Genomic DNA, 22,542 nt, shown 5'->3' on the forward strand with positions numbered 1-22,542 from the left:
AGGACCTCAAGGGCTTTAGAGACCTCTAAGCCCATCCTCCAGTGAAACACCTCCAACAAGGCCACGCCTCCCAATCCTTCCCAAATACACACATCTGAATTCTACTCCCTTGTGACCGGTAGCCAGTGAGTCTGCTTGGTCCTGCTGAAGGCAGCAGCACTGAGTGGACAGCTATGTTTAAGCCCTTGTTTATAAAAGGATAGCTCTGGCAACTGACCTCTTAGTTCCTCCTCTTCCTCTGTGGGGTGCTAAAACCTGACACCCTAAACTGTTTTGCAAAGATTAGAATGTGGCACAGACACCTGTTTCGGCTAAAGAGGGCAGCAAACGCGTGGGTTGTTCGCTAGGGCCCATGGGTGTGTTTTCTTCCCTACTGTGAAGAGCGAGCATGAGAGCGAGGCACGTGGTTAGGTCGCTGGGTGTGGCTTCTGCCAGCCTCACCACGGTCCGGACAGAAAGAAGAACTCAGAGTCACCCCTGGGAAAAGAAGTCTAAAGATGAGATGTAAACTCCTGGGTAGTTTCTTTCTGCTCTTCAGCCTTTCCAGCAAAGGTAAGCATGCTTGCGGAGCCGCTCTGGAGACCTCGGAGTGGACACGAGAGGCCAAGGTGGAGATTCTCCGTAGTCCCAAGGCCTCAGAACCCATCTTACTTTTTTGTTTTTTAACAGGGGCAGACTGCAAAGACAATGGGATCATCTGGGGAGTCTTGGGTCAAGGTGTCACCCTGGACATCCCTGACTTTCAAATGACTGATGCTATTGATGAGGTGCGATGGGAAAGGAGGAGCACCCTGGTGGCAGAGTTTAAAAGGAAGGAGAAGGCTTATTTGAAATCAGACGTATTTGAGGTCTTAGCAAACGGATCCCTGAGGATAAAGAAGCCGATGACCAGAAATGACAGCGACACCTATAATGTAACGGTGTATGGCATAAATGGGAAACGGTGGCTAGAAAGGGCGCTGGACTTGAGGATTCTGGGTAAGTCTTCATTCCCTAAAGTTTTTCATTTTAGGACGGGTGCTATGTAGCAAGTTAAGGAGCAGTGTTTCTGTACCATCCCATCCGACACTTCTTGTGTGGCCCACAGTGAAGACGCCGGTGGGTGAGGCTGGCCCTCCAGCCTGTCCTTCATTCTCTCTTTGGCATGGCCAAGGGGCTGTGTAAAGACTCCCAGGTTCCAGATGGGCATTAATCAGAAGAAGGCAGGTTAGCAGAGAAAGAAGGTGGACACCCTCGATGGCTGACGAAGTGGTAGCTAGACAGGGTGTCAGAGGGTGCCCTGGAGAGCTACGTTCAAGTCAGCGTGCTCTGTAGGAGATAGAGGGCAAGATAGGGCTGGAGATGCTGAGCTGAAGGACCAGCAGCTTCTCAGTTTAGCCTTCTCAGCGTCAACACAGTGAAGGTGGGTGGCGAATTTGCTCGTCCCTGAACTAAATGCACAAGGTGCGGCTTTGTCTCTGTGTGCACTGAGAGGACGTGACACTGAGGGGGAACACGAGAAGATCAGCCAGGAAGCCTCTTCTGTGACCCAAGCGAGGCCAAGCAGGTGGTCTTACTCTTAATAAGAAGCAGCAAGAGAGGCATAAGAAGGGAGTGATGCCCAGGTTCCTGCCATGGAACCCGGGCGTCAGTGGCATCTGTAGCGTTCCCAGAGCTTCTGCTGAGCAGTTGGCACGGATAGCCACTGGCCTGGAGTAAAGGGCGCCTGAGAGAGGCGGAGGAGTGCAAACATGCCGGGTGTGGGTATGAGAGGAAGCGAAGGAAGCTTGGGTGGGTGAGAAAGAAGAGAACGAAACACGGGTGGCACCGAAGCTGAACGTCCAGGGACAGAGGGCAGCTCGCACCAGGGGGCAGAGGGGAAAGCCGAGAGTGCCCTGCCCAGCGCAGAGTCAGGAAGCACCAACTCTCTCAGCTTCAGGCAGGAACTGCAGAAAGGGCTGCCCTCATCCCACCTGCGGTGTCCTTCCTGTCCTGTCCTCAGCACCTGGGCCTAACACCAACCCCTCTCCAGGGCCCACTGTTGTTAGCTCCTCTGTGCATGACCCTTCCCAGACCCCATCCTGTAACTTTATCTAAAGAGAATGTTCCAGAAACGGGGTGGGCACCGAGAACGGTCAGAGTCAGGACTGCAGACTGCACTGTGCTAGGTCCTGCTGTGACACTGAGCTGTCCCGAGCCCTGTATAGAAGCCTATTCATGTGCTCTGTCACTGTCACCTGGGCTGACAACGGCTACTGGAGAGAAGTCAGGAGCATGTTAACCCGGTTTTTGTGGGCAATCCTGAGACCTTAACTCTATCCATCTATGATAAAATAGGCCTGGCCAGAAGTGGCTACATTCTCACTGTTTGACAGGGACAATGTCAGAATTCCAGCCCAGGCCTTGACAAGGATGGTGATATCCTCTTCCAAACAAGCTCATTGTTATAGAAGTCACACACCACACGGCTTGCCCATTTGCCATGCACAGTTCAACAGCTTTCTGCGCAGTCACAGGGTTATGTGGTTATCACCATAGGCAACATTTTCCTTACCCCCTAAAAGGAAACCCATACCCCTTAGACTAAAAGCGGTGGCTTCACCATTGTATGCAAATGCCACTGTTACACAGTATGCTGACTCAACCTGAGGGCCTGTCACCATTATATATGACTGTATATTACGGAGCACTGGAAAATTGTCCTCTGACCCCAAACCTGATTACCCAGTGCAGGTTATATATCACTTACTCAATGAGTTTGGGATTAGAAGCATTTAGGATTTGGAGCTTTTTAAAGATTTCAAAAATGTGTGTGTGTGTGTGTGTGTGTGCTATATCTTGGAGATGGGACATAGGTATAAACACAACATTCATCCGTGCTTATATATACTTTATACACACTAGTCAAGACAATTTAAAACAATATTTTAAGTAGTTTTGTGTAGGAAACAAGGTCTCACAGCATGAGACTCCATGTGTGGTACTGAGTTGTGGCTTGACAAATTTTGGAACATTTCAGATTTATCAGGATGCTCGTGAGGCCTATACTATCCAATGAGGGGTGTCTTGGGTTGTGAGTGTGATGGCGCCCTATGTGCTCCTAGATTTTACCTTCCCTTATGAGACAGAACAGTTCAGGGTCCCTAGACTCCTGTGGAGGGGAGAATTGCAGAGGCCCAAGATTAAGGAGTCATACCTCGTCAGGGAATGGGGGCCTATACCTTTAATTCCAGCTCTTGAGAGGGAAAGGCAGGTGGATCCCTGTGAGTTAGGGGCCAGCCTGGTCTACAGAGCTAGTTCCAGGGCAGCCAGGGTTACACAGAGAAACGTTGTCTTGAAAAACCAAAGCGAGTGGGGGACAAAGTCATATCTAGGAACACCCCTCTCAAACCGTCCAGGTCACTTTCAGGAAGCCATTTTATGTGGAGACTGTCTACAGAAGGTTGCTTGCTACTGTGTTTGCCTGAGTAAAATACAGGAGTGCATTTGGAAGCTAGTGCTTTAGCAGCTTAAGGACCACCACTTAAAAAGTTGACAGAGATGTCCATTCACTGGTGCCCATGAAAAGGGACCATAATGGCACAATTTCACAGTAAAAGATCGAAGGCAGGTTACGAAGTCCCATGATCCGGGGGCTGGGGCATCGTGCAGTGATAGAGCTTTTGCCTTAATGCCTAGGGTCATGGGTTCAGTCCTCAGCGCAGCTCTCTGACCCCCAGGTACATAATCCAGTTTTAATTTGAAAAATTATGTTATGGATTTATGCATAGAAAATATCCGATAAAGATATGCATCAAAGTGTTAATAACCCTGAATAACAGAACTGTAGGTGATCTCCAACTACCTTTAAAACCTTTTAAAATTCAATCAGTATTTCTCCAAATAATTGGATCTTACTACGAAGAAGGTTTTTCACTCTAGAAAGCCAGGCAGTCTGCGCCAGGCAACCCCGAGACTACACGCTGCTCTGCTGGATGGCGATGAGGCTATCCTCTCTTTATTCTGAGATACGCAGACTCTCAGCGTGGAACGGAAACTACATTTCTGCATGCTTGTATGTTGGGGCGGAAATGGAATTAGACTAGGGAGGCCTATGGGAAAGACACTGTGGTCTGAAAGCTAGAGAGAGGGGAAGTCGGAAAAATTCACCGTTGCCCTGTGTGACAAAAGGAGTCCACCGAGAGGAGAAGATGGCAGCCTGGGTCTCCAGGTGGGGAGTGGGGAGCTGGGTACTGGGCCCGATCTCACTAACGCCAAGGGCGGGGGCAGTTCCCCCTGGGATGTTAAACAGAAGGGGTGTGGAGTTTGCAGTGGGATTCTAAGAGCCAGCTCTGGTGGCTTGTCCAGGGCTTGGCCACACTCAGGTTGTCTGGTTGGAGACAGGGAGGGAGTAACTTCCCTGTTCCTTAAAGCTGCGGTCCTTCAAGGCCAGACGTTAACTCAGAGCCTTGGGGGAACAGCAGTCCTGGCTCCTGCTGGTGCTTTTACTCTGGTAAGTGTAGGCTTCTCAGACCACCCCCCCACCCTCCCCATCCCCAGCCCCCCAACCCCCCCACCCCCGTGCTGGGCCTCTGCTCCCTGGACACTGCTGGGCAGCAACGAGCTAAGGCCGCAGGCCTCTCCTGTAGTCATTTCTCCAAGCTGGGATGGTTGACCAACCTCATCTACACTTCTGGACTTGGGAATCCTTTGTGGGGGTTCTTCTGGACTGACATATTTTTAAGAATTAATTTTATCCCCCCTCTCCTCGTGTGTGTGTGTGTGTGTGTGTGTGTGCCACATGTGTGCAGCTACTGACAGAGGCCAGAAGAGGGGTCAACTCTCCTGGAACTAGGCAATAATGAGCTGTACAGCATAGGCCATGGAAACCCAGCTCTGGTTCTCTGGAAATGCTGCAAGCGTCCTTCACTGCTAAGCTAACTCTGCAGGCCCTGACTCGTCATATTTAATAGTTACCCCAACGCCAGGCATTGAAGGTCAAATAGCTTTGGACATCTCATGTGCAAAAGGGAAGACAAACATGAGCCTTGCTGTTAGAACCTAACGATGCCCCTCCCCCACCACGTGAAAACACAGGCGGGCACAGATGCTGTATAAACACACGTTACCATGCCTATTTTACTCATATCCTGTGTCTATGAACTTTACCAGAAATGACTGTATTCAAGATGCTCTATCTCAATTGAATATAATTATTTTCAAAAGAACTTCAATAAAATGTAGCTTAGTTGGTAGGATGCTTGTCTACCATGCAGAAAAACCTGGGTTGGTCCATAGCACCACACGAAACCTGGCGTGCTGGCACACACCTACCTCCCAGGTGCCAGGAGGGGGAGGGGGAGCATCAGGAATTTAGGGGCATCCTCAGCTACTGAGCATGAGACCCATCTGAGCTATGTTGAAGCATTGTCTCTTTTTTGGTTTTTTGTTTTTGTTTTTGTTTTGTTTTTTTGTTTTTTTGGATTTTTGGATTTGGTTTTTTCGAGACAGGGTTTGTCTGTATAGCTCTGGCTATCCTGGAACTCACTCTGTAGACCAGGCTGGCCTTGAACTCAGAAATCCGCCTGCCTCTGCCCCCCAAGTGCTGGGATTACAGGTGTGTGCCACCACTGCCCGGCCTGAAGCATTGTCTCAAAAACAACAAAACAAAACAAACCAGGGCCGGAGAGGTGGCTCAGTGGTTAAGAGCACTGACTGCTCTTCTAGAGGTCCTGATTTCAGTTGCCAGCAACCACATGGTGGTTCACAACCATCTAAAATGTGATCTGATGCCCTCTTCTGGCAGGTAGGTGTACATGAAGACAGAGCACTCTATATATTAAATAAATAAATCTTTTTTAAAAACCTAAAAACAAAAGTAAAAACAAGACTAAGACTTTTGAACTTCCCTGGCCCCAAAACCAATTCGATTTTAATAGGCATATTTATTAAGACTAAACAGACAAACAAATCCCTGGTTATTGTACATGGGAGCATGGTTCCACAGTCCTAGCTCTCAGGGGGTAGAGGCAGAAGGAAGATGACTTCTAAGCCAAACTGGTCTTCAGAGTGAGATCTAGTCTTTAAAAAAATTATCCACTGCTTGCCTAATAGAAATAGGATCTTTCAGCTGGGCGGTGGTGGCGCACGCCTGTAATCCCAGCACTCTGGGAGGCAGAGGCAGGCGAATTTCTGAGTTCGAGGCTAGCCTGGTCTACAAGAGTAAGTTCCAGGACAGCCGGGGTTACACAGAGAAACCCTATCTCGGGGGGTGGGGGGGGTGGGGGTGGGGGAACAAATCAAGAAATCGGATCTTTCTTTTAGAGATGGTCTCAAAGCCAGTGATCTATTGGGAGTGCAGCAATTCAACCCTCACCTGTGAGGTCTCCGAAGGGACAGATATTGAACTAAAGCTGTATCAAGAAAGTAATCATCTCAGGACCCTCCAGCAGAAGATCATGAGTTACCAGTGGACCAACCTGAAAGCACCATTCAGGTGTGAGGCGATAAACGGGGTCAGCAGGAAGTTTAAGATGGAAGTTGTCAACTGTCCAGGTACGGAGTGGAGCAGGGTGGGGGGTGTAGGGTGGGAGGGGGTTGTGGGATGGCCCACATGCGCTACAGAGCTGGGCTGGGAGGCCAGTCTGGCACAGGACAGGAAGTGAAAAGACACTTATTTCTCCCTGGAACCGTTTGGGGAGGTGGGTTCCTGGCTACCCATTTTGACAGTCCACTTCAGACAGTCAAGGAGCCTCCTTCAGAAGAAAGGATTGCAGGGCTGAAGAAGGCCCTTTGCCAGAGGGACCATGATTAGCCTAAGGAAAGGCTTCATGCCGGACACCTGGTGTGGAGCAAGGTTTCAGAATGCCTGGGAGGCAGGGCAGGGTAGAAGAGAACTGGAGAGCAGAGAGGCACACCCTTCCTGCCACAGGAGCCGGTGCTGCTCTGCAGTGGCTCCCGTCAGCCCTCAACACCAAAGGCCTAATTGATCTCCAGAGCCTGAAGCTCCCAGAGTTTGTCTTTCTTTTGTTTCAGTCTGCTTTGCTTTTGGGGGAGAGTCTTGCTCTGTAGCTAGCCTAGGCTGCCTTCCAACTTGCAGCAATGCTCCTGCCTTAATCCCTTGCTGGATTACAGATGTACATCACTGTGCCTAGCACCCAGCAACAGTATTTGAGGAGAAGACTGCCCAAGTCCCAGTCTGGAATGTTTCAGTTCATCCGACTGTAGCTGGTATGACCCTAACAGAGCTCCTTCCCCTCAGCGGGATTCCTATGTTCCACAGAGAAAAGAAGCCCTGGCATAGGAGTATTGGATGGGAAGGAATCCCTGGCCTCACTCTGTTTCACTTGAGTGGGCCTTTGAGCTGCCTTACAACATGGTGGCTAGGTTCTCAGAGCAACCCGAAAAGCAAGAGTCAGTGTTCCAGAGAGAAGGGACAGCCCTTTAGAACTTTATCTCAGTTACTTCTGTGCGTCACTTAAAGATCTGAGTGTAGCTCACATATGCTCAGAGGGATCAAATGGCAGTGAAACATTGTGTGTGTGCATGTGCATGTGCATGTGTGTGCATGTGCGTGCATGTGTGTGTGTGTGTGTGTGTGTGTGTATCTGAAGGCACAGATGCAGAAGGATTTTATTACCCTCCATGCTCTAGGTTCATGGGCAGTCTCCCTCTTCTGCCTCCCTGCCCCACCCTCTATTTCCCAATCACAAAGGCGTGAGAGGCAGAGTGAAGCTGCCTCTCCCTGACTCCAGAATGTTTTCCTCTTTCAGAAAGCCCTGAGTTAGAGACACCAGACTTAGTCAGTGAACCCTCAAAACCTGGTCCCATCTATTGATCCTAGAAATTATTCATTGTTTATTTGAAATTCAAATTTAGCTGGCTGTCTTGTATTTTATCTGGCAACCTCATGCTTCATATTTAGTGTAACTAGATCCCTCCAGAATAAAAATCAGTATTTATCAAGGAGGGCGAGGCCTTGGAAGGCAATAATGCTAGGTTTGGGAACAGGGGAGCATGCAGCTCCCTTAATCTGTAGTTCCCAGCAGAAGCTGAAGCCAGACCAGGGAATGGTCACGAAGGAGGAAGAGGAAAGTCCTCCCATTCTAAAGGCCAAGGCAGGCCTAGCTGTAGGCTCAGATAAAGCGAGAGTGCGCTGGGCTCCTGTGCGCTGGGCTCCTGTGCGCTGGGCTCCTGTGCGCTGGGCTCCTGTCTGCTGGGCTCCTGTGCGCTGGGCTCCTGTGCGCTGGGCTCCTGTGTGCTGGGCTCCTGTGCGCTGGGCTCCTGTGTGCTGTGCGTTGGGCTCCTGTGCGCTGGGCTCCTGTGCGCTGGGCTCCGGCGAGGAGGAAGCAGCTGGCCTGGAGTAGTGCTCTGTCACATAAGCACAGGAACAGTGTCTCCGATGGGAAGCATGGGAAGGATAGACAGAATGAGCTGCTGCAAGGACCTGTGACAGAGCTACAGCTACTGATGTCCCCACCAGGGACACCACCAGGCACCCAGAGCGCTGCGATGGGCAAACCCGAGACCGTACTGTGGACGGCGGACCTGCTTTCCAACAGCATCTGGGGAAGGGGTGGAGGTCCTGCCTGAGGACCCGTAGGAAGGATCTGTTAGAGATTCAGCTTGAACAGGACGCCTTGTCTGTTTACCCCCGCTCACACTCGGGAGCTGACTTAGACATTCCAGAACCTTGGCAAGCCAACAGGGCCTGAAGGTCTCTGAATTCATCCCTGAAGCAGCTTCAGGGGTTGCCGAGGGATGCCCCTAAGCAGACAGTGCCCAGAGAGGTTCTCAGATGACAGGCAAGGACTAGGGGAGGGGAGGACTGGAGGGAAGGAGGGAGCCAGCATCAACAGCTTGCTCTGACCCTCTGCCCTGCTCGGTGGACCTCCAGCGGGCCCTGGGCCCGGCTCTGGTCAGGAGTGCTAACAGTCTTTGGCCTCTGTGAAGCTGGCCTCAGCTCCCGGTCCTTCTCCCCACGGTCCTCTGAGCCCCTGCTCCATGCTCTCTGTAACTGCTATCGATTCACGAAGAGCAGATGGTTTAGCCCCCCTCCTGGGAAACAGCTACCAGAAAACCCCAGGGCAGAAAGGATGGCAAGAGTAAGACCTCACTTCTAAGTGTTGTTTTACAGTTTACAAAAGCACTTTTCCATCCATTATCTGATCTGACTTCCGACAGCTACTCTGTGATGTAAGGTGCATTTGTTTCCATTGTACAAAGAAGGAAACAGACTCAGAGAAGTGGGGACATCTTACCAAAGGTCACACAGCCCTTACCTAGAAGAGCTAAACTAAACAGGAGCAACCATGGGGCTGTTTTCCTCTCTGTTATCCTTCCTTGCTGTGGCTGATGAAGGGATCAGAACTTCAGATGCCACTGCTAACCACTGAGTATCTAGGCGGCTTTCCTGAACCCAGGAGGAGTCTGGGAGGAAGAAGAGCTGACCTCTGAAGCTGGGGGGTGCTTCACTTGGAGAAAGGTCCCACAAGGCCCCGGGCAACTCATCTTCCCTCTCTAGGGCTTGGATGCTCTCCTCGGTGGGGGATGGGGTGAGGTGGGCAGGCACTGCTGCTCAGCCCTCACAGACTCACATAACACTCCAGGCCCAGAAGCCAGCCTCCAGGAGGTAGAAAATCCCCGTGGAACTCTTTCATCCGTGTGATGTAGGAGGCTGGGGCCTGGGCCATAGCAACAAAGGAAGGGACCACTCTGCCCAAGACCTTTTCCTTAACCGTCTTTTCTTCTTGCAGAGAAAGATCTGCCCCTCTATCTCATAGTGGGGGCCAGTGCAGGAGGACTCCTCTTGGTGACCCTTGGGGGGCTGTTCATTTTCTGTATCTGCAAGAGGAAAAAACGAAACAGGAGAAGAAAAGGTAAGCACGCCCACTTCTTCGTCACTGTGGGCCTCAGTGAAATCCCCGTGGGAACGTCCCTGCTTGAGTCTGTGAAGGGAAGAAAGGGATGGGTAGAATCAGAACAGCAGGGTTGGACCCGGGGGTTCTGGGTGGCTCTGTAAGATTGATTTCTGAAGGAGAGTTCTCAGGGGTAACATCAAAGGCCCTTTGAGAAGCTGCAGTCAGGCTGTCTATCTTCCCAGAATCCACCACATGAGGCTGCTTTGGTGAAAGGCTAGTGGGGAGGTCCCTGAATGGTCCACAAACTTTCAGAAGGATAGAGCAATTTCTACCCAAATCCCATGTCTATGAACAAATGTCTTGGCCTTGGGTGGCTCAGAGATGCCTTCAGGGCCAAGCTCTTGGGAATACAGATAAAACTATCTCCGGCCAGGAGGCACTCGAGGTGGGTCAGTGTAGAGTGCTCAGAGTGAGAGGCTCTAAATTTGATTCCCAGAGCTGCAAGAAAATAAAAGCCCAAATCAGGGTGATGGCCCTTTGTTTCCTGGCTGGATGTTCAGGAAGTGGTGCTTTCAGGTTGGGAGTATGGTTTCCTTGATGCAGACTTATCCTGCAGCCTACAAAGCAGAAATTCATTATTGTGATCCTAAGCAGAGAGCTGGCCACCCAAGGGACGATATGTCAGGGACTATGTTCAAGTGTCACTACAGATACTGGGGTAAGGGCAGCCTTTAGTTGGACATGCTAGTGGGTGGGCATGTCTCCAGGGTCCTGAGAAATCTCAGACTCACACAGGGCTGGGTGCCATCCCTGCAGGTCTCCGCCTAGAGGAAGCCCTGTGATGTTTCCAGCTCAGCCTATGGGCAGGGTGTGCCCACACCCCACAGTGCTGGCCCTTAGCCCTGAGCCCCAGAGGGTTGGTTTCCTTCTTCACACCTCAGTGTTGCCCCCATCCTCCCTTGAGGCCAGCATCCTCATCTGTCTTCTTGTGTACCACTTCCCCCACCCGGGGCCGGGGACATCATTCTCTCTGCACCTTCCCCGTCTCACATCCCTCCCAGGACGCCATCAGTACAGCTTGGTGGCGCGTAGAGCCCTTGACCCTGGCTTCCTTATTGCTGTGCTCTGCTCATCCTGTCTCCGTCCTCCTTATAAAGTTCACTCTCACTGCCCAGTGGTCAGACACATTCCTCCAAGGCGGAGCTCAGGTGTCACAGAGACATGGCAACCTCTGCTACCACCAAACTGAGAAGAGAAATATGACAATAGCTTACACGAATAAAGTGGCCTGTCCCAGGAACACAGTTGAGTTTTTTCAATGCACTACCATGTCCCTCTTCATGATCTTAAAGGTAGACATCTGCACAGATGTAGAAGCTAGCTTATCACCTCAGATCCTACAGCCCATAGGCCGAAGCACGTCTAAGCAGAGGCGATTCCTAGCACTTGAATTTTAAGGCAGTTTTATCTTGTTCTTACATAACTCCTCTTTAAATTTGACATCTATGGGCCTGGTTTTCCTCACCCGCATCAATAACCTGAGCTGAGTCATCAAGAGACAGTCTTAAAAGAAAGAAAAAGAACACGAAAGGCTCCTGGAGCAGATGTTTAGGCAGTGGTGGGCCTTTCTGGAGAAGTTGTTCTGGGGCCCTATGGTCCTGCTCTTAACAGGTGGGTGGCATAGGTCGTAGCAAGTGTATAGCTTCCCCAGAGCCAGCTTGCTGCCCCACTCAGTGTAAGGGCTCAGCGTCTGGTCACACCTCCCCCCTCCCCCTTCTCAAGTGGTTCTTTGCACCTTCTAGTGGGTGGAGGCTGACAATGGGATGTGCTGTCTGGCTCTGTCACTCACTGAGGACAGCACTGCTGCCTGAGTCATTACTGCGGCTTAGCAGTGGGCCTTACACATAGAGCATGTGAGAAAACACAGGAAGAAAACAGTGCCACCAAGCACAAGAGCCAGCAGAGAGTCACAGGAGATTGCCACTGTGGATGAAGGGTCACCTGCTGGACCCAGCATTAGGGTCAAAGTCTCACCTATACCCCTCCAAACATGACCGCAGGCACTTCCGGGGCACCGAACATGGCGTAAAGGACATGTTCTGAATTTTGGGTGTCTTTTTATGTATGTGCTTAGAGGATGTACCCAGGTCACTCAGGTGTCCAAACCACCTTGTTTGACTTTGAGGCTTTGCATTCGCAATGCATTGACAGTAGCCAGTGTGTCAGCAGGGGTCCGTAGGTCAGCCCCCTGGTGATGTGGAGATATGCTTCTCAAGACACATGCTCTATAAAGGTACAAACGACCATTCATTTACCCCACAGAGAAGCTCCCCCTGGCGCCTTGAGGATGGCCAAGGCTCAGGGATTGGAATACCAAGAATGTGTCCTGAAGGAGCCCAGCAGTGCCTCCAGGCCTCTGGCAGCTGCCTGTTCCCACAGATTTCCTGTGTGATTTAAAAACAGTGTAAGAAGATCTACACAGTCCCAGGCTTGTCTTCCTGGGTGGAAGTCACACACAAAGCAGAAAATCCCAATGCATGAGGAAAGGATCCATCTTCCCACTAAAGCCCAAGAGATGGGGCTTGCTTATGAATTTGGAAGGCTAGTCCATTTCTAAGGGCTAGATTGCCCCTTGGAGGGCACTCCAGTTTCTTTTCAGAATATGACTTGTGTGACAATCAAATTGAATAAAAGGCAGTCCTACTCTAGAGACTCCACAGAAGAAGTATAGTCACTAATGGCCTTCATGACCAACCACTCAGAGCTGGATTACAGAGGCCTCAGGCCATGAGGGCTGTTGCTTAGCAATCTTGCTGATTACCTCTAGGCAACATTCAGCTAGAGCTCCCAGATCCAGTACTCACTCTACACTCTGCAGCCTTGGCACAAAGCTCTCTACCTAGGTCTCTCTCCCCTCATATTTTTGGATTCTAAAGAGGCCTGGGGTCTCAGGGTATCTGTGGCCAATGTTTCTCTCTCCCCTGACATACCCAGAACTTGAAGAGGGTGGGAGTGACTTCCCTTTCCTTTTTACATCTCCTGAAGCAGCTGGTCTGATGCCTATCACATGAAACACGTTCAATGGTCCCATCGTGGGGCTGGGGAGGCAGCCCGATTAGTAAAGGGCTTATTTTTCAAGCCTGGGGACTGAAATAGAATCCTTGGAATCCACATATAAAGGGCAAGGTGGTACTTTCAATCCCAGAGCAGTGGCTTCGCACACACATACACGCTTACCTGCATATGTACACACACACACACACATTTGCACACCCATGTTATATTGTTCGTTATCATCAGAACGAGCTCTTAAAAAGTCTTGCCATTTCAGATGAAGAACTGGAGATAAAAGCTTCCAGAACGAGCACTGTGGAAAGGGGCCCCAAGCCACACCCAACCCCAGCTGCAGCAGCGCAGAATCCAGTGGCGTCCCAAGCTCCTCCTCCACCTGGCCATCATCTCCAGACACCTGGCCATCGTCCCTTGCCTCCAAGCCACCGTAGCCGTGAGTACCAGCAGAAGAAGAGACCTCCTCCATCAGGCACACAGGTGCACCAGCAGAAAGGCCCTCCCTTGCCCAGACCCCGAGTCCAGCCAAAGCCTCCCTGTGGGAGTAGAGATGTTTCATTGCCACCCTCTAATTAAAAAGGCAGGATCTGTCATTTCCAATAAAAAAAGCTGTGTGGATTCATCTTCTCCCAGTGAGCGTGCTCACTCGTCCATCGAGGGTTTTATACAAGGGGGTCCCGAATGCCTCCCAAGGCTTGCAGGACACAAAGTGATTCCTTTTGACTCAGCCATGCAGCCACTCGGTCTGGCCTCTGGCATCTGTGGCCTCTTCTTAGATCTGTCATGTCAGAAGCACAGAGACTGTAAGCGTGTGGATGTAAGGATGTTGGACAGGAGCATAAAGGCCTCCCCTTCCTCTCAGGGCCTCTACCCATGTGAGCTACCACGTGGCCACTGGCTCGTGTTCTACAGGTAGTTATCTGAGCAGAGGCTCTTGAGTTCCCCAGGTACCCCAGGGGACACCGGTCACTTAACCCTGCTTGTTTTAGAAAGGAGACCAGGGTCTGAGAGAGGAAGCTGCAAAATGGGAAAGAGGCTGGTTGCGGTGACAATGATATCAAATCTGGTCCACTCAGGCTGCTGGATTGATTATAAGGAGTCATCACCTCTGACCAGAACCGGCACCTGTGTGTTAGCTGCAAAGGGTCCCAGCATCCTGTGTAGACACCTCTTTGCGCACACCTTAACAACAGGTGCCTATGGAGGCTCACTCTTTTGACCACTCAAATGGGCTCACAATGGTCTGTAGCATTAATAGTGTAAAGAGGGGGGTCTCTATAGATACTGGAGATAGCAAGATCCTATCAGGCAACATCCAAAGGGCAGGCTAGTAGGCCTCTGACTCCATTCCTGAGTACTGTAGGTGACCCTCCTGAGCAGGGCAAAGCAGTCCTCACCAGCAGTTATAGCAGACTTGCCTCTGGAGAGACCGGGGTTGAGGGAGGTGTTCAGTTAAAATTGGAAACTCATCTGCCAGAGGCACCTGCTTTACAACATAGGGCATGCTTGTGGCCTGGTCTGCCCACGTCTCCTTGTCTTCTTAGGCATGGTAAGCCTGGGTAAGAGCTGGCAGGAAGCTCTGGGGGGTAAACCACAAAGATTGAATATACTAAGGACTTCCTGTGAGGGCTCAGTTACGTTTTTCCTTTCAATCTGGTGTCTCTTGTTTAGAACCCAGTAAATGACTAGGGCAAAGACAAACTAAGTCTATGCCCCACTCCCTTTTATTTTCAAGACAGGGTTTCTCTGTGTAGCCCTGGCTGTCCTAGAACTAGCTCTGTAGATGAGGCTGGCCTACAACTCACAGAAATCTCACCCTGCCTGTCCAGTGTCAGGATTAAAGGTATTTACCACCACCACCCGGCCTTGTCCCATGCCCTTCTAAACATTCAAACATTAGTTCCAGTTACAAAACAGTCATCGCAGGATCTATCCAGGAGAAGAGCAGAGCGTTTCTGATTTGAGGATTTCACTTCCATCTCAGTCCCAAGCAATGGACTCGGAGTCCACTGGCCATCCTGATACAATAGCTTCCCTACTTCCATCCCTGCAGAAAGCCTTCCTTCTTTTCCATCCCCTTGCCCCGCCTTTCTCCCACTGTTCTGTAACATTTGGTATGCCACAGGACACATCTAGCATGCGATGTTTGGTCCTCTATGACAGTCCCTTTATTCATTTGATAGTCACTGAACTCTGCTGTGAATCTGTGTTAGAATCTAGAAGAAGACACTAAAAGCAAGAGGCACAATGACATCTGTGTATCCAGGCAGCTCAAGAGGCAAGGCAGGCAGTGGGCCAATGACAACACAAACGGAACCTGTAGTGGCGCACACAGAGCAGAGGCAGGAAGGGAGCCCAAGAAAAGGCAGACTGGGGAGTGGGTCACTAAACTGGGGTGGCATGAGAGCTTCCAGGAGGTGGTGACATTTGAGGTAAGCTGTAACAGGCTAGGACAACTAAACTAATAGATGCTAATGGACTGGAGGAGAGAGTGTAGAATGACCCATGTCGAGGAAAGTGCTATTCTATTGCTTATGCCGGTGCCATAGTCCTTCCCAACTGGCATGTTTTGCCAAACTACAAGGTTGCCTGAACTTTTCCTGGGAGATGTACATGTCTGCTTACTACAGACAGGTCAACAGCCTCAGAGCACAGCACAACTCCGCCGAAGTCCAACATGGCAAACCAGGGAGTTTATTGGACTTTCTTTTTTTTTTTTTTGTTTTTTTTTTGTTTTTTGTTTTTTATTTTTATTTTTTTAATAATTTTTTTGTTTTGTTTTTTTTTAATTTTTTTATTCTATATAATTTATTTACATTTCAAATGATTTCCCATTTTTCTAGCCCCCCACTCCCCGAAAGTCCCGTAAGCCCCCTTCTCTTCTCCTGTCCTCCCACCTACCCCTTCCCACTTCCCCGTTCTGGTTTTGCCGAATACTGCTTCACTGAGTCTTTCCAGAACCAGGGGCCACTCCTCCTTTCTTCTTGTACCTCATTTGATGTGTGGATTATGTTTTGGGTATTCCAGGTTTCTAGGTTAATATCCACTTATTAGTGAGTGCATACCATGATTCACTTTTGAGTCTGGGTTACCTCACTTAGTATGATGTTCTCTAGCTCCATCCATTTGCCTAAGAATTTCATGAATTCATTGTTTCTAATGGCTGAATAGTACTCCATTGTGTAGATATACCACATTTTTTGCATCCACTCTTCTGTTGAGGGATACCTGGGTTCTTTCCAGCATCTGGCAATTATAAATAGGGCTGCTATGAACATAGTAGAGCATGTATCCTTATTACATGGAGGGGAATCCTCTGGGTATATGCCCAGGAGTGGTATAGCTGGATCTTCTGGAAGTGAGGTGCCCAGTTTTCGGAGGAACCGCCAGACTGATTTCCAGAGTGGTTGTACCAATTTGCAACCCCACCAGCAGTGGAGGAGTGTTCCTCTTTCTCCACACCCTCTCCAACACCTGCTGTCTCCTGAATTTTTAATCTTAGCCATTCTGACTGGTGTAAGATGAAATCTCAGGGTTGTTTTGATTTGCATTCCCTAATGACTAATGAAGTTGAGCATTTTTTAAGATGCTTTATTGGACTTTCTTACGGAGCGTGAGGGAGGGAGGGATAACTCACAGGAGGAGCATGAAGAACTCCAAAGAAGTCACATTCATGGAAGCCTCACTCTGGCATAGAAGAGGATTTCTCCACAGTTGCACAGATGAGCCCCTTCAGTCTCTTCTCCGGAGACTTGTAGCTTGGCAGAACTATACACAGATGGGAGGATGGTGCAGAAGGGTGTGGCTGAGATCCCAAGTGAGGGCCTGATAACTCTTACCATCCTTCTTTCTATAAGCGGAGGTCAACCAACAGCAGTGGAAATAACCTGTATTGTTTTGGGGTCCTCTCTGGCCAACAACTTTAGGGAGGTATCTCATCCCTGAGCCTGGGTGTTTTCAGAGGTTACTACCTCTGCATTTTGAAGCATCTTTTCCCACCTTTTGCTGGATTCCTTTTGCTCATCCTTTAGCCATTGCTGCAACATCAACAGGCACGGGCTGTTGGGGGATTTTCTCAATCACCTTAATGAGTACCATCTATGCCTTCCTCAACCACAAAGCTCCTGAGAACACCAAGCGATGCCTGGCCCTTGTGCCCTTGTGAACTGGTTTCCCATCCTTGCTCCCTTAAGTGCACCTGTTTTCTTTCAGATGATTTTTCTAAGTCTGTAAAACACCTGGAGGCTAACGTCATAGCATCTACATAACGATGAATCATTCTTAGGAAGGGTGGCAGGATCTCTGAAGACTACCACCATCCATTCCAACAAGGGTCTCAGGAGACAGCAGCTAAAGAAATAGCAAAGAACGGGATTGGCGAGGTTCATACATGAACAGATTGTATTGTCTGTCTTAAAGGACCATTGCTGGCCACAGTGGCTTGGATGGAAGGTTTTATCCTAGGTCGTTCGCCACACTTTCTATGAGCAGCTAAGCTTCTCCATCCTGGTGAACTTCATGGGGATCTTCATGCATCTCCTCCACTGCTGTGGACATCTCCGGGCCAGTACAAACCGGTTGCTTGGCCCAGAGTCAAGAAGGGGAGTCTTTGGCACATTCCTACCATGTACTCCCTTTCATTTTAGCCCCTCCCACCTCCTGCCTCTACTCCAGCTATAAGAAATGGCAAACCAACACCCCACCTTATCTCATCCTTCATCCAATTTGTCCAGCAAATCAGAGGTTAGGGGAGAGCAGCACCCACACATTTCTTTCATATCACAAGTCATCCCTTACATGGCCAGATCATCTGAGTGTACAGCCCAGCCTGCACTGTGTGTGTCTTAACTCCCATAGCAATGCAACGTCTGGCAGCTTCCACAGGCTCCTCCTTCAGGTTTACTATTGTAAGAGACTGCAGTACATTCTTGGGGCTATCAGCTATTCTCAGGATGACCATGTTCTTCCTGGACTGGCCACATTCATCAAGGAGAATGACCCCATAGGCTCATATATTTGCAAACTTAGTCCCCAGTTGGTGAACTGTTTGGAAGGATTAGAAGGTGTGGCCCTGTTAGAGGAGGTGTGTCCTGGGGGGGGGGGGTTTGAAGTTTCAAAAGTCTGCTACAGGTCTAGTATTTCTCTCTCTCTCTCTCTCTCTCTCTCTCTCTCTCTCTCTCTCTCTCTCTCTCTCTCCCCCTCCCTTTCCCCCTCCCCTCCCCCTCCTTCTCCCCCTCCCTCTCCCTCTCTCTCCCCCCTCCCCCCTCCCCCTCCCCCTTCCCCTCACCCCCCTCTCTCTCTCTTGCCTCAGGACCAGGATGTAAAGCTCTCAGCTGCTTCCCCAGCATCCCGCCCGTCTGCATGCTGCCATGCTTCACACCATGATAATAAGGGAGTAAGCTTCAGAAACTGTCAGCAAGCCCCCAATTAAATGCTTTCCTTTATAAGAGTTGCCTTGATCATGGTGTCTCTTCACAGCAACAGGACACTAATGCACTACCCCATTTAAAAAAAAAAGGCCACCTCACCAGTCCTCTGTGTCCCCCCAGCTCTCCATCTCCATGCCCACTGGGCTATGATTACTCCATTTCCAAAGCTCACTGATGTGTTTGCCACCTCACTGTACATGCTGCTCCCACTGTGCATGTGGTTCCCTCTCCTGCACCATTTATACCTGTGGCTTGATAATGGGTAACAACTATAAATGGTTTAGTCATCGGAAAAGGGTATCACCAGTTATAAATTAATCAGTAAGCATTCCCTAAGGTGACACGTAGCCTGCTCCGAGTTGGATCTACCTGAGTCAGTTCCCTAACATTCACCACCTCGAGAGATCATGCTGGAGGCATTAGAAGCTCAAGAGACAACCCCACAAGGCCTAGACTGAGCCACTAGCCTGCTGCCCCTGCCCTGCCCTGCCCTGCCCTGCCCTGTAAGCAGGATGATTCTGATAGTCCGTCTGGACCTCAGTCTTCCAGGCAGCCTGCTGCTTTAGTCACAGCTACACAGAGTTAGGGCTAGGGGCAGGTCTGATCTTTGCATTGGCCAGTCTGCTTACTTGGGGTATCACCACCCACCCATCCTGGTCAGAGTTAGCACAGGGGAGGTGCTGGCAGCTAATGACTAGAGGTGGGTTATTGACCTTCCTGGATTTGAGCAAACACTCAACCAGTTCTAGGGAGGTCAAAGGAACCAACCAAGCCAAACCCAGACATATGGACTGAGGAGGCCATGTCTAGAAGTAGAGTTGTCCTCAGGCCAGAGGCAGGACAAGGCCAACAGAAGGCCAGGAATTTCCCAGTGAAAGCTAGGGAGTCACCCAATGCACCAGCTTTTACTGTCCCCTGAAGCTCTACATATTACATTAAACTCAACAGACACAAAAGGCACGAGCCACAGGAAAGGAGGAATAGGAAAAACAATAGCATTTTGGGGAACTGGAGAAAGCAGATGAAGGTTGGTAGCTGACTAAGAGATTCTAAAAGTTGAGTCAACACCATTTTAGTTAATTCTCAATTGCTGTGAGAAAACACCAGGACCAAAGCAACTTATAAAAGTAAGCATTTAATTTGGGGTTCACAGGTCCGGAGGGTGAGAGTCTATGACCATCATGGCAGGAAACATGGCAGCAGGCATGATACTGGTGCAGAAGCTGAGGCTTATATCTGATTCACAAGCATGAGGCAAAGAGAGCATGGGCTTTTTCAAACCCCAAATCTATACCCAACTCCTTCAATAAGGACACACCTCCTAATTCTTCCCAAATAGTTCCACCAGCTAAGATCAAGCATTCGAATATATTAGCCTACGGTGGCCATTTTCACTCCAACTCCTACAAATACCAAGGCAGCAAGGAAAAAGATAGCATAAATGAGTTCATAGCATTAAATACTGACTGTTCATAAGATCGGGAGTCACCATTAAGAATTGGAAGCACCATGTCCCATATGGAGGATAGATGGGGCTACAATGGAAGATCGGTGCAAGATCATTTAAAGGAGCAGTTAGGGTCAAACACAGTACACACAACTGGAATCCCAGTGCCCAGGAGGCTGAGATAGGAGAATCGTAAGTTCAATGTAGGAGAGCCAGAAGTTGGGTAGGAAGATAGGGAGAGTTACACCCATTTCTGTGCCCTATAAGGATCGATTGCTGTCAGTAGAAGCCTTTTTGGTTCTTCTCCAGAGATGGTAAAACACACGGTTCCTGGATTAGAGGATGCTGGAAATTGTTGACAGCAGGGTATACATTAAATATGAGAGGTTAGATAACCATTTTCTACTGAAAGTGAGGGTCCAGGTGGCAGAGATCAGGTAGAATGTTCATGATAGGGTTTCAGGCAGACTATTGGAAAATGACCCACTAGCATCAACGTTTTATCAGCTGGAGAGAGAAAGCCTGACAGCATCAACACCCGGGCTTCCCAGCTCCGTGGCTCTGGGGTACACTCTGAAGTCACTGAGCACTGCCTCCTCGCTGAGAGTTCAGCCCCTGATGCTCCCCTCTTAGACACCAGCAGATGGTCATGGACCCTGATGGAGATGAAGGAAACAATGGGAGAGGCGATGGTTCAAATGCACAGAAACAGATGCAGGGGAGAACGAGGTGAAACCACACACAAGGCTTAAAGCCTGCAAAGGATGGGGAACTATTTGTTCATGAGAAAAATAACAGAAAACTCCAAAAGGGGAATGTTTACAGAACAAAGACTGTCCTAGGGAATTATAAATATAATAGCAGAATAAGACAAGTGTGTTCAAAATAGAAGGAATAGACATTTCAGAAGAAAGGGCAGAACAGAAGGTTTATTGCCCGTGAGATAATTCTAGAACACTTTCAGAATGGAAGGACATTATCTCCATATTAAAAGGTCTCACTAGAGTGTTAGGATTTCTGGTTCCTCATCTATGAAGCTAGACATCTCCATTGTATTTTAACAATTAAAACGCTGAACAAATTGAAAATTCAGACAAGTAGTCTCTGCCTCAGGAGGGCTCAGGCAGGAAGATCATGAGTTCCTGGTCATCCCAGGATGCTTAGTGAGACCCTGTCTCAGTAAATAAATTGAATAAAATTATAAATAAATAAACAAAAACCATAAACACAAAAATTTTTTTTAATTAAGAGAAATAATAGAAAAGAAAATTCAGCCATAAGAGATGGAGTCACAAAGCAAGCGGGTGCACGTAAGTTGGAGATACAGAGAACTGTTCTTTACCACAATAAAGCCCCAGGCACAGCCCCAGGGATAGCTGCTCAAGGGAGGCCCTCAAACTGTGGACTTCACTGCCATGAACTTGATGACCAGTATTTCAGAGATGTTTGAGGGGGAAAAAAATCTCAAACATCTTGCCAGAGGAGAGAAAACACAGTCATTCTGAAAAATTTAGAATACTATGTTTTTCAAATCAAAATCTTTCCTCAGGAGAAATTTGCAAGATCCTACCCTGCTGGAGTTTGCTCATAATGTAACTGACCTAAAAAAAGAAAAAGAAAAAAGGAGAAAGAAAGAAAGGAAGGAAGGAAGGAACGAAGGAAGGAAGGAAGGAAGGAAGGAAGGAAGGAAGAAAGAAAGAAAGAAAGAAAGAAAGAAAGAAAGAAAGAAAGAAAGAAAGAAAGAAAGAAAGAAAGAAAGAAAGAAAGAAAGAAAGAAAGAAAGAAACAAAGGTCCACATTCAGCCCACACGCACACGGCTCATTGGTCCACCCATAAAGGGTAAGAGAATGAGAAGCAGATGTGGGATCCACACTCCAGAGGAGGGAGCTCATTAAGAGGCCAATGACATTGGGATTTCTGAAGGACAGAAATCCTTACACAACCTACCACTGACTGACTTTCGTTCAGTTTACCCAGAATGACATGGTGGATTATCAAGCATGGCAATCAAGGAAGCATCACGAGGGCCAGCTGCATGGCTCAGAAGGTGGAAACACTTTCCAGGCAAGCTTGGTGACATGAGTTTGATCCCCAGAACCCATGGAAGAAATCGAGAACCAATTCATGAAAGGCATCCCCTGACCTTCACATGTGCACTGTAAGTAACAGACACATAAGCACATACACATGCACACATGCATGCGAGCACACACACACACAAGCATTTTAAAAAAGAAAACACCACAAGACCAGCTAACAGAATAAAGCAAAACAAACCACTAGTTTTAGTCCATGATGGTCAGAGAGGATGCTGGGAATTATTTCAATTTTCTTTTTATGTGTTGAGACTTGCTTTGTGTCCCAGCGCATGGCCTGTTTTGGAAAATTTTCCATGAGCTGCTAAGAAGAAAGTATAATCTTCTGTAAGGTTAAGAAGTTCTGCAGCTTTCTGTTAGGTCCATTTGATTTATGGTATCATTTAACTCCAGAATTTCTCTGTTCAGTTTTTGTCTGGCTGATCTGCCTATTGGTGAGAGTGGGGTACTGTAGTCACCCCTACGCCCGGGTGAGGGTCAATCTGTGATTCTAGCTATAGTAGTGTTTCTTCTTTTGAACTTGAGTGCCCTGTGATTGGTGCAAGAATGTTTAAGTTGCAAAACCTTCTTGGTGGACTTTCCTATGCATGTAGCATCCTTCCCCATCTCTTCTGATTACTTTTGGCTTGAAGTCTCTTTTGTCAGATGTTAACATGGCTGCATTAGCTTGCTTCTTAAGCCC

The 22,542-nt window shown here is 48.9% G+C and overlaps 1 protein-coding gene across 1 annotated transcript; it reads left to right on the forward strand.

The window, feature by feature from the left end:
* The first annotated feature begins 394 nt into the window (after positions 1-394).
* Positions 395-13,514, forward strand: Cd2 (CD2 molecule). Its single transcript, XM_052179632.1, has 5 exons — positions 395-552; positions 670-978; positions 6,283-6,513; positions 9,714-9,836; positions 13,150-13,514. The coding sequence occupies exons 1-5, from the start codon at positions 498-500 to the stop codon at positions 13,461-13,463; spliced, it is 1,032 nt and encodes a 343-aa protein (XP_052035592.1). The 5' UTR covers positions 395-497; the 3' UTR covers positions 13,464-13,514.
* Positions 13,515-22,542: the final 9,028 nt, after the last annotated feature.

This window comes from Apodemus sylvaticus, chromosome 4 (genome assembly GCF_947179515.1).
Source record: "Apodemus sylvaticus chromosome 4, mApoSyl1.1, whole genome shotgun sequence".
In the NCBI taxonomy this organism is placed as follows: Eukaryota; Metazoa; Chordata; class Mammalia; order Rodentia; family Muridae; genus Apodemus; species Apodemus sylvaticus.